Source organism: Akebia trifoliata, chromosome 16 (genome assembly GCF_017979445.1).
Source record: "Akebia trifoliata isolate Shusen 1 chromosome 16, ASM1797944v1, whole genome shotgun sequence".
Classification (NCBI taxonomy): domain Eukaryota; kingdom Viridiplantae; phylum Streptophyta; class Magnoliopsida; order Ranunculales; family Lardizabalaceae; genus Akebia; species Akebia trifoliata.
This window is the reverse complement of record NC_141390.1, coordinates 4977873-4989172: the sequence shown is the minus strand read 5'-3', so window position 1 is coordinate 4989172 and position 11300 is coordinate 4977873. Positions and strand designations below refer to the sequence as shown.

At 36.1% G+C, this 11300-nt stretch overlaps 1 protein-coding gene across 3 annotated transcripts; it reads right to left on the bottom strand.

Annotated features, from left to right (window-relative positions):
* Nucleotides 1-427: 427 nt before the first annotated feature.
* Nucleotides 428-5243, bottom strand: LOC147382396 (protein unc-13 homolog). 3 transcript variants are annotated; one of them, XM_086429421.1, is made up of 6 exons: nucleotides 4376-4513; nucleotides 3843-4295; nucleotides 3569-3754; nucleotides 3354-3461; nucleotides 1688-1887; nucleotides 428-766 (listed from the first exon to the last, which is right to left on the bottom strand). In XM_086429421.1, exons 1-3 carry the CDS (start codon nucleotides 4403-4405, stop codon nucleotides 3701-3703), a joined length of 537 nt encoding a protein of 178 aa, XP_086285547.1. In that variant the 5' UTR covers nucleotides 4406-4513; the 3' UTR covers nucleotides 428-766; nucleotides 1688-1887; nucleotides 3354-3461; nucleotides 3569-3700. The 3 variants fall into 3 exon arrangements, with proteins under 3 accessions (XP_086285547.1, XP_086285548.1, XP_086285546.1); XM_086429422.1 differs by lacking the exon at nucleotides 4376-4513 and adding an exon at nucleotides 5097-5243 and having other exon boundaries at nucleotides 432-766; XM_086429420.1 differs by having other exon boundaries at nucleotides 432-766; nucleotides 3843-4510.
* Between the last annotated feature and the right edge of the window lie 6057 nt (nucleotides 5244-11300).

Here is an 11300-nt window from a genome sequence, read left to right as displayed (position 1 = left end):
GAACGGTTCATTACCGTTCCTAAGCCACTATGAAACGGCTTGCAGACCGCCTTTAATCGAGGCGTCGTTAATGAGGTTAAACGGCCGAAAGCCGTTCTATATTTCATGATTTGGAACGGTTACAAACCGTTCCCGATGTCGGAATTTGGAACGGCTTAAAACCCTTCCTAATCTGTCTTTATACGACGCAACAGAATAACGCAAAAAGATATGAGACAACGGATTTTATAGAACTGATGTCCTACGTCCAAGACTTTAGAAATCAGTTATAAACCGATATCTAAAATTGTTATAAATTGATATCTAAAATTATTATTATTATTATTATTATTATTATTATTTTGCTGCTTGCCTATGACCCACGGTTAAAATAGATCCAAATAAAGAACATCGAGGTTCTCTATCACATTAATTTATATACTAAAAGAGTTGCAATGAGTCATAATTTACAAATCCAAATCAATTACGCTTAAATCATCATCCCATTCGACAACAAAGAAAATGCAGTCCCCAACCACAAGAAACAACAAAGTAGTAATTTAGAAAAAAAGGTCCCTCTTACTCTTCCTCTTCGAGATAATAATAAAGAAAAAAGGTTTCAAGATGGGAAATCTACATCTATTAATAAAAACAGGATCTTGAAACCATCTTCACTTCATCTATGTATTCAAGTTAACGAACCAGATTCAACTTTGGGTTTGAAGCTTTGGGATCCTTTAGACTCCGAGAAAAATGTGTGGAATCACTCTGATTCTCCATCATTCACCTATGAAACATGAGAGACACAACTTAACTAGTACTCACACATATCCCCAAGAAGAAAAGATGAAATCTATTACTGATACAGGCATACAGCAAATAAAGAACAAAAAGAATCCATCTAAGAAAATTACATATGAGCACAAAAACAACACAAGAATGCTAAGAAACATGAGAGACACAACTCAACTATATAGATTAGAGACGCAAACAAAGCACTGATTTAAAATAACTTTCATAAAATTGGGCTTAGTGCCACCCATTGCAAAACACCTTTAAGGTCATGGGTTCAAGTCCAACTTAACCATCAAGTATTATATTTAAATATAAAGTTTTCATTTACATTAATATGAATTTCCTTCAATAATATATAAAACATTAATATGAATATTTCCTATAATTCCCATTTCACAACCATCAATGATGTGCACAAAAGTAGCACGTGCAAACCTACCACTTTTCTTTTAATAAACAATAGGATTAGCTATTAGTAATTAATGGGGAAGAAAGGTGTCATCATCCTCTCCAAAAAGTCAATTTTAAAGGACTGGGGTCTGATGATAAGGAGACGAAACATACGTATTCTAACTTGACACGACAAAGAATACGAAAATAGAAAAGATGAATGAATGAAAGTCTCCATGTGAAAAGAGTTCAAGAAAGTAAACAAAGGGCCATCCATCCCTAAATTCGGTACCCAGTATTTGTAGACTGAACCCCGACTTCACCTACTTATTATTAACCATTAACTCGCTTGCTTATTAGGAAGAATAAGTTAGTCATAAAAGATAAGTATTCTAGTGTTCTAAGATCAAAAGTTAGTTTCTCCAAAACAAAATGATATATGTGAGCTAGAATACATACAAGAATTAGAACTTTAAGAAGACAAACTACATGCAACAAAACTTCACTCAAAATTTGGCCTTACCAAGAGTCCAAATGGTAAAAACCAATAATGCATCCGTCGAATACAGCTTTGTTTTACTATGACATATCTTCGTGATAAAGATGAAGCCCAAGCCCGAGATGTGCACAAGCTCGTCGAAATGCCATTGCTTCTGCCTTCTGTACTGGATCTCCATAACCTGTGTCGTCGATGGAGGCAGTCCCACTTGATTCCCTGTAAATCTATTTATGTATCCAAGAGGATGTCAGATATCTCTAGTTTAAGCTTTGGTTACATCTAATTTTATGTTATTTTTTATTTTTTACATTTCTAAGTATGTTTGCTATGAGCATTCAAGAGAACCAGTAACTGACTGCATCGTTGTATTTTTTTGGTGAGTAAGCTTAACTTGAACCCACAACCTCAAAGTTGCTTTGCAATGTATCAAACCAACTGAGCTATGGTTGAGTATGTTTGCTATGAGCATTCAAGAGAACCAGTAACTTGCCTGCATCGTTTTATTTTTTTTGTGGGTAGGCTCGACTTAAACCCACGACCTCAAAGTTGCTTTGTGATGTGTCAAACCAACTGAGCTATGGGTCTAAGCCCAACTCAACTGATTTGTTGAAGAAAAAAACATGTTTGATGCCAAACATTTGTAAATTTAGAAATGTGAATACTACACTGGAAATGTTTAAGATATGCAAAGAAACTGCATGGCGTGTACTAAGTAGTGAACTAAACCATTTTTAATGCTTAGATAAACTATAGATAAGGATTACTAAAATTAACATACAAGCATGCCAACAATCTACTGTTCTGTACTACAAAGAACAAACAAATAGCTCATATAGGTACGGGCCTAAAAAACTGATATACGACTAAAACACCAAACTTATACAGGATATACCAAATAATCAAAGCAACTGGATGAATTTTTTTCTCCAGTAATTAGCAACTATATGCATTGATGACATTACAGAACTATTGAGAACTAGACATAGGGCTGTAACTAGCAACTCTATACACTTGTGGGCTTTTCCGATAATGCAACATCAGCATCGTCATCATCATTTATATCTGACCCAAACTACCTGGATAGGCAACATTAATCCATAATCAAGTTCTAAATAGATCAGAATTATGTAATTTGGACACACTCCTTCCAACCTAAGCATAAAATTATAAATAGATCAGAATTATGTAACTTGTAGCACATCTTGACTTTATATTTCTTGTGGTACCCCAACCAAGTGGACCTTCATATTGAATATCAGTTCACTCAAGAGATCTAGTTCTTTCAGCACAAGAAAGTACTACTTCCATATCACCACCAAGGGCCACAGGGAAAGACATGCATAATGGCCCAATGGATTCAGTCCTTTAGTGGATGATAAACATTCAGAATTAACATAAGGTAAAAGACATTATTAAAACACTTCACATGGACACAGTAAAACTCCCTAGAACCTTCTCATTCTTAGTTCTGCCAAGAAAAGGAAATTAAGAAAAAATATAAACAATAGGGATATTTCCCTTTGAAATCCAACTAATAAAAATACTATTAAACACGATCATCATCAGTTAACCTTTCAGTCTCAATTGGATCCCGAAAGAAGAAAAGAGAAGTATTAGTGATACTGCCCCCACTAAATAATTATTAGCAAAATCAATTGAAGGAAAATAGTAAGACAGAAGTTAGTTGTACCTTGAATCGATTTAATTGTGGACCTCTCTCCATCTTGCACATTCATGGCAAGCTCTCAGTTTGCTTCCTCTGATGTGAGTGAACAGAGAGAGACTCGTTGTTTTGATCCTTGGAGAACATTAAGAGATCATTGTAATTGTTAGGAAAAAGAAGTTCAAGTAAAAATAATACAGAGAACAACAATGTCGAAAATGATTGAATAGGACATATCTTACCACATGAAGAAACAAAGGAAGTGTAATCTTGGAAGAGAAGTTCTAAGCCATCTGCGAGATCTTGAACTAAATCATCAGCAATGCCAATCGGGATTTCAAAGAATTCATTCACCGTTTCCTTGGCCAGCATCATCATCTCCACAGCAGATGGAGCATACGTTCTGTTTTGGATTTCGGATTCCATGTCTGAAACACAAATTTCAATTAATGAGGTTTTCATGCATTTGCGTTGTTGAGACTTGAGAGAGATGGTTTGTTGAGTAATTGAATGTACCTCAGTTTCTTTAGCTCTATCAAGACAACCCTTCACTCTCTTCAACCTCTCATCAATCCATGTTTTAACAAGTCCCAAGGTAATCGAATCAACTTCATAAGGCACCATCTCCCTTACGACTGCCTTGCCTCCATCTTCGCAATCAACAGAGTCTTCTACCACCATTTGAACTAAAATCTTCTCTAGCTTTCCTGCTCTCTGTAAGACCCCAATCACCTCATTTTTCAACATGGACACCCCCATTAAATATTGTTTTAAAACTGCTCCATAGCAGATGTGAAGAGTCATGGCGGCAACTCCAGCTGCAATTGGGTGCCATTTCTTGAGTATGGGACTGAAGCTTTCCTTTTCTTTCATGGCCAATTCTTCTGTTTCTTTAGCTAAGAGAAGGAGAGCCTCACTTGCATCTTCTTCTACTTCAATGGTCATTCTACTTGCTCCTTTTTCTAACATCTGTTGATCATAGAGACATTTAAAAAAACAAAAAAAGCGAATGAAGAGTCCAACCATGGTAACGACACTAAAATACGGACCTTGGCAAATGCATTCCTCAAGGAATGCATTCCTTGAGTGGATTCAACTGGGGCATACAAGACCTAGCAAGGATGGACCCCATCTAATGCATCTTAAGAGTTTCTCTCAAATAATTTTTGTTGGTAAGCAATCCATATAATATTCAATAATCATATCTTGGCTATTTCGAATTAGATGGTTAGAGTCTCCAATAGCTTTATGGCCTTCCTTCTATGCAATTACTTAGACATGAGTGAAGTGAACCTCAATAAGGCATTCGATAATATGCTTCATTCTTTATTAGCGTTAACATTGCACCTTATATACTCAATGGCATTAGTTATGTAGCTTTCATATGTGAATTTTACATTTCTTGTGATCCTTAATCTTTCTTTGAGCAATGTTGCTCCTTTGATAACTACTATTTTTTTCTGCTAAAGAATGGCATGTTTGGTCTCTGTCTTGAACCACCCAACTGATTTTTTCTAATTTAACCACTTAGCCCTTTTGCTAATATTTTTTCCACGCACAAATGACACTTTCTTTGTATTTTTTATGCAAAATTGCTTGGTATTTATGGTTTGACAGTTGTAAATCTGCTATCTTTCTTTCTTTCCTTTTCTCAGAACTGTGAGATAATAGAACAAACAAAACTATGTTTAATCACATCTAAAAACCTAAATCTTCAATCCAAATCCCTAATATAATCTATATAAATAAAAGAGAGATTAGAGATAGTACCTAGTCCGAGAGATCGATTGAGCGAGCGACTGAGCAAGAGAGAGATGAGATCGAGCGAGAACGACTGAGATCAAGCGAGCGACTGAGCGAGAGAGACGACCGAGCTAGCGACTAAGCGAGAGAGAGATGAGATCGAGAGAGACGAGAGCGCGACTGAGATCAGAGAGACGATATCGATTAAAACCAGAGAATTAGAAAACGAAGAACATGAAATCGAAACGAAAGAGAGAGAAGAAAAACTAGAAAAATCGAAACATTAGAAGAACATGAAGCAGATCTTATACTGGATTAAGCTTCTTGTGAACGATAGAGCCTTTCGGAGGTCCTCTCATGGCGTCTTCGCTTGAAAGTTGAAACAGAGAGACGATCGATTGAGAGAAAGACGATCAATTGAGAGAGAGACGAGATCAAAGAGACGATCGATTGCGACAGACGAGAGAGCGACGAGAGAGTGACAGACGAGAGAGCGAGAGGGACGAGAGAGCGACTGAGATCAGAGACGAGAGTGCGAGAGAGACGAGAGAGAGAGTGAGAGAGACGGCTGAGAGTGATGGATCGGACTTTCGTTCCATCTAAATAAACGAATATGGGTCGGATAAAACGGTTTTTAAAAATAAAATGGTTTAATACCGTTTTTTAATAAAAACGGCTTAATACCGTTTTACCCTTCTGTTCTAATTTTACATTTTTTTTTGTAGTGTTACAATAACAAAATGAACCAATCTGATCTTCGATCTAACAATTGATCATCTCTCTCTCTTACTCTCTCTTATGTCGCCTAAACCCTAAAATCTCACTAATTCAAAGGTCATCGATGCTTCCATTATTGAAGCAACCCTAAACTCGAATCCCTTCTCAACCTCCAAACCCATTACTATCTCTCATGTATGAAACTCTAACTATGCAATCTAAGCATATGTTGGTCATTTTTCAGGTTGAAAAGGACATTTTCTATAACATGGATTACTAATGCTTTAAAATAAGTAATGTATTCATGTTCATTATCTAACTTTTAATTTAAATTTATTTGTCATTGTTTAATACCTTAAATTCATATTCTTTGTTGTTGATATTTGGTCTAAATTGTTAGGCTTTTACATATTTGTGGTTTAACTCACAGAATTGGGAGACCGGTGTTGATTTTTATTATTTTTCTACTGTAGTAGAATGGTATGAAATCAAATCAAGTATGTTTTAGCCCGGACTAAAACGTTTGTTGGAGAGCAAAGTAGGCTACCCTTTGATCGAGCGTTATTTAAATGACATTGATTATAAACAAAACGAGGTATTTTTTTTATCGATAGGTTAGGGTTGTACGTGTGGGACCCTCCACCTCCCCTTTATTAATTTAGTATGATCTTACAATTGAGAATAAAGAGCATTACAATCGTACCACCATGTCAACCCATGTTGGAAAGTAAATCTACTGCCTGATTCGTTTCTCTCTAACAATGTTGTGTTTCGACATAATTAAATTTTCTATACAACCTTTTTAATATATCTGGACATTCCAAAATACCTCCATGGAGCTGCATCTTGTTTCTTTAGTGAATCGATCGAAATTAGAGAATCCAAAGAGATAATAATATTTCGAACTCCTGCGTTAGAAAACTCCAGTAAAGTTTGCTCGATAGCGAAAAATTCCCCCAAATTTATGCATGCATAGTAATAGGAGCCAAACGAGCACATAAAAAATCTAACTTAATCGTTGTGAAAAAATTGCAATAGCAAAGATAACACATCGCACAAAACACAAGGATTTACGTGGTTTGGCAGTATGCTTACGTCCAAGGAAAAGAATTAGAACTATCATTATTTTTTCTCTTAAGTTTTACACTCCTAGAGATCTCTATTTATACAATCGAGAGTTACTAAAATAAGTAAAACTCCCCAAAATAGAAACCCCTGCAGCTCTACGTAGTACAATAAAATACAAGACATTTAAACAACAATCTCCACCTTAGCATGAATTCTGCCATCTTGAAGAAAATGGTAAATGCTTCATCCTCCGTACCTCCTTGAGGTACCCTTCCACACCCCCTTACTGCCTACTAGAGTATCACTTCAAAACACATATCAATGGATGTTGACCAAGGTCAAACAATGCTCGAACTTGGTTGTTGTAATTGGCTTAGTCATCATATTTGCTAGGTTGTCATCTATATGAATATTTTCCAACATAATCTCTTTGTCAAATACTATTGTCGACAATAAATTTCAACAAATCTACCTCGAGATTTGTGAAATAATATCGCAAATGATTTTATTTATTTTGATGAAAACAAGAGTACAAATCTCAGTGTCTTCCTTTGATTAACAGTCAAGTACAAAATAGTGACGTATGTAACTTTTCTTCTTTTCGGGCTTCACGCGTGATTGGCTGAGAATGTTGTTTTTGATGATAACTTTGTTTGTGTTTAATCTCCTATAAAAACTTCTGTAGATTTTCTTTTCTCTGGGCTTCACACTTTATCGGCTGAGAAGCTTTTCTTGACTTTCAGATAAGAGCTTCATATTTGATCTTCTCTTTAGTCGGAGTCCAGATCTTTAAAGAACTTTACTTTGTCTCTGGAGGAGTAGTTGAGAATTTCTTCTTTTATAGAGAGATGGCTTCTATCTTCTGAGAGAAAGCGATCCTTATCCCCTCTCCAGGCCATTCATTATATGATTTTGTCTACGTGAGATGTATGAGATCACACACTCATCTTCTCATTTCTTTTGACCAACAACACTCTCATGTGTATTGAGACGTATGAGATCAAACTCCTGATTTTTTTTTCAAATGGAGAATAAACCTATGTACTTGGATAAGCAACTTTTCTTTTTTAACAAATAAGCAACTTTTCTTTTTTAACAAATAAGCAACTTTTCTTTTTTAACAAATCTCATTTGAAGAACTTCTTGTTGGTTAGGCCTAGGTGTGTGTGAGTCATATAAGATCAAGCCCCCCAAAAGTATCCACTAAATCCCATTTTGTTGTGGTTGAGATATGTATTCAAAGTTTAACTCGTTTAAGATGTATGGGATCGGATCCCAAAACATACTAAAAAATCTTGAGTTGCATGAGATCAAAACCGTGTTTTTTTAATTCTTTACTCAATTCTTAGAATTGTTTCGAGGCTTAAGTAGTCTGACCACGACGCAGATTTTGGTACAGCGCTGGATGGAGTCCGACTGTAACTCAATTTTTTTTTAAATTTTTTTAAAATTTTTCACTTCGTTTCCAAACACCCACAGACAGGTTGAAGAAGGACTCTCCTTCTATAAGTTGCAGCGACCGGATGAGATTGTTTACATGGTGAATGGCTTCCCTTCTTTATCTTCTAAGCTACGATCTTCTCAAAAGTTCTGTTTTGCTTCGTGACTGTGAAATCTATCTCTAAATCAGCACGAATCGAGATGAAATATTTGGTTTCTTGATGACTCCATTGAGGAATTCTATCGTCTTTCTTCATTAAAGACGTTATTTTGCTGGAAATTGTCATCGGATTCAGTTGCAGAGGTAGGGATGTTGACATCATGTTTGTTTGATTCAGGGTTTTAGCCTTTCCGTTCCAACCCATCATCATCTCTTCTTCGTTTTTAGAGAATAAAGCCAACAGTAAGCTTCAGTCACCTTCTCTGTTTCAGATTTTTTATTCTCTGCAACCGTCAAATTCACACCAGAACCCATTACTTCTCTGCTGACTTTTCCTTTTGATGACCTCCTCTAACACTGAACGCAGCACCCTACCAAATGTCCCCTTCATTGGCCTCCCACGAACAAGTTCTTGCTGGATTTTCGGGGGTACCTTTGTGATCAATGCTTTTTTTTTTTTCTTCCTCCATTGATGGATGTTGGGGAACAGAGGTCTCTAAACCCTTTGGATCCAAAGGTTCTATAAGGAAGATTTGTTGGAGATTCTATTAATACACACCAGTTTTTTCTTGTAATAAACCAAAGGGGTGGTAATTTTGCACACCAATTTTTACTTTTAACAAACCAAAGGTTTTTATATTTTGTTTTTATACCAGAATGTGGAGTTTAGGTAATACTTCAAAATTTTTTTTTTTTTTTTTAAACAAAGTCATCTTAGATCCTTGAACCACTTAAACAATTCTTATATGTCTGCAAAGTAAAATCCCTTTTGGACTCTCTTTGAGATTGGGATAGGTTTTAGAACTGAATTAATTGAGAAGAATCAATGTTGCTAAACCAAGTATCCTTTGATGAATTATCCATCTTGGATGAACCAGTTGAGTCTGGGATGTCCGCTTGAAAGCAGGAACCAATGGAAATTGCCATTCTTGGATGATAATCACCAATAAAGGTTACTAACCTTACAAACTTTTGAGGTGATTAATTTTGCCATGGCCCCTTTGGAGCCAATGCATTTAAACAATTTACCGATTTTGGGGGGAGTGGTTTTTTTGGACTCAATGAGTTTGATTCGCTGACTGAGTCATTAGAATCGAGGGAGAAGAAAATTCTTTAGTTGATTGATCAATTCAAGTCAAATAATATTGATTAATTTGACAAGAAACTTGATTCTAAAAGAGTTTTCTTTACCTCTTCCCTTTAATTTTTTTTTTAAATTTAATGAAAACATGGTCTGACCACTCACAACACAGTAACTTCCACTGAAATATAACAAACTAATTTCCTTTTAAAAAGATTTCTTGAACGATATGAATAGAGTTCTTAAGTATATATAATAATCTTCTTGAATTGATTCTAATTTTGATTACTTTGTTATACTTTGTTTCTTCCCCTGATTGGGTCTTGCTTTTTCATGACTCAGAACTTGTGAACGAGCTAACATTGAAATTTCTTTATGACTTCTTTTTTTCTTACAGATCTAAGATTATGAATAATATTTATATAAAGATCTGATTCTTTTGAATCAATTACAACTCGACTACAACTTTGAAACCATAGGAAGGTATGGACCTTAGTCATTTCTCCTATATTTTTTTAAAATTTTATCATCTTCGCATATTTTTTCTTATGATGAATTCTAGCAAAAATTACAAATTAGGAACTTGTCAGAAGCGTCGCGTGATGAGAAGTATGTACACGCCGGTTGATCAATCTCTAAAGTAGTTATTTATCAGTGGTGGTTGGGAGCGGATAACGTCAACTAGCTAGAAGAACCATGTAACGCGGGATTGCTATATACCGGTAGGCCAATCTCTAGAGCAGCTGTTTATCAGTGGTGCTCGGGAGTGGACAACATCGTCTGGCTAGAAGAATTACATGATGAAGGATTTGTATACGTCAGTTGGTCAATCTCTAGAATAGTTGTTTATCAGTAGTGCTCGAAAATGGACAATATCGACTGGTTAGAAGAACCATGTGACACAGGATTTGTACATGGTGGTTAGCCAATCTCTAGAGCAGTTGTTTATCAGTGGTATTCGGGAGCGAACAACATCGACTAGCTAAAAGAACTACATGACATAGGATTTGTACATGTCGGTTGGTCAATCTCTAGAGCAATTATTTATCAGTAGTGTTTGGGAGTAGACAACGTCGACTGGATAGAAGAATCATATGATGAAAGATTTGTATACACCGGTTGGCCAATCTCTAAAGCAACTATTTATCAGTGGTACTCCGGAATGGACAACGTCGACTGGCCAAAAGAGCCACATGACACAGGATTTGTACATGTCGGTTGCCCAATATCTAGAACAACTATTTATCAGTGGTGCTTGGAAGCAGATAATGTCGATTAGCTAGAAGAATCATGTAATACAGGATTTATACATGCTGGTTGGCCAACGTCTAGAGCAGCTGTTTATCAGTGGTGCTTGGGAGTGGACAACGTCGACTAGTTACAAGAATTACTTGATGAAGGATTTGTATACACCGGTTGGTCAATCTCTAAAACAGCTATTTATCAGTGGTGCTTGGAAGTGAATTACGTCAACTGGCTAGAAGAACCACGTGACGTAGGATTTGTACACATCGATTGTCTAATCTCTAAAGCAGTTATTTATCAGTGGTCCTCAGGAGCAGACAACGTCGACTAACTAGAAGAACCACGTGATGTAGGATTTGTACATGCTAATTGGCCAATCTCTACAACAGTTATTTATTAGTGGTGCTCGGGAGCAGACAATGTCGACTGGCTAAAAGAATCACGTGATGAATGATTTGTATACACCAGTTTGCCAATCTCTAGAACAGTTGTTAATAAGTGGTGCTCGGAAGCGGACAAC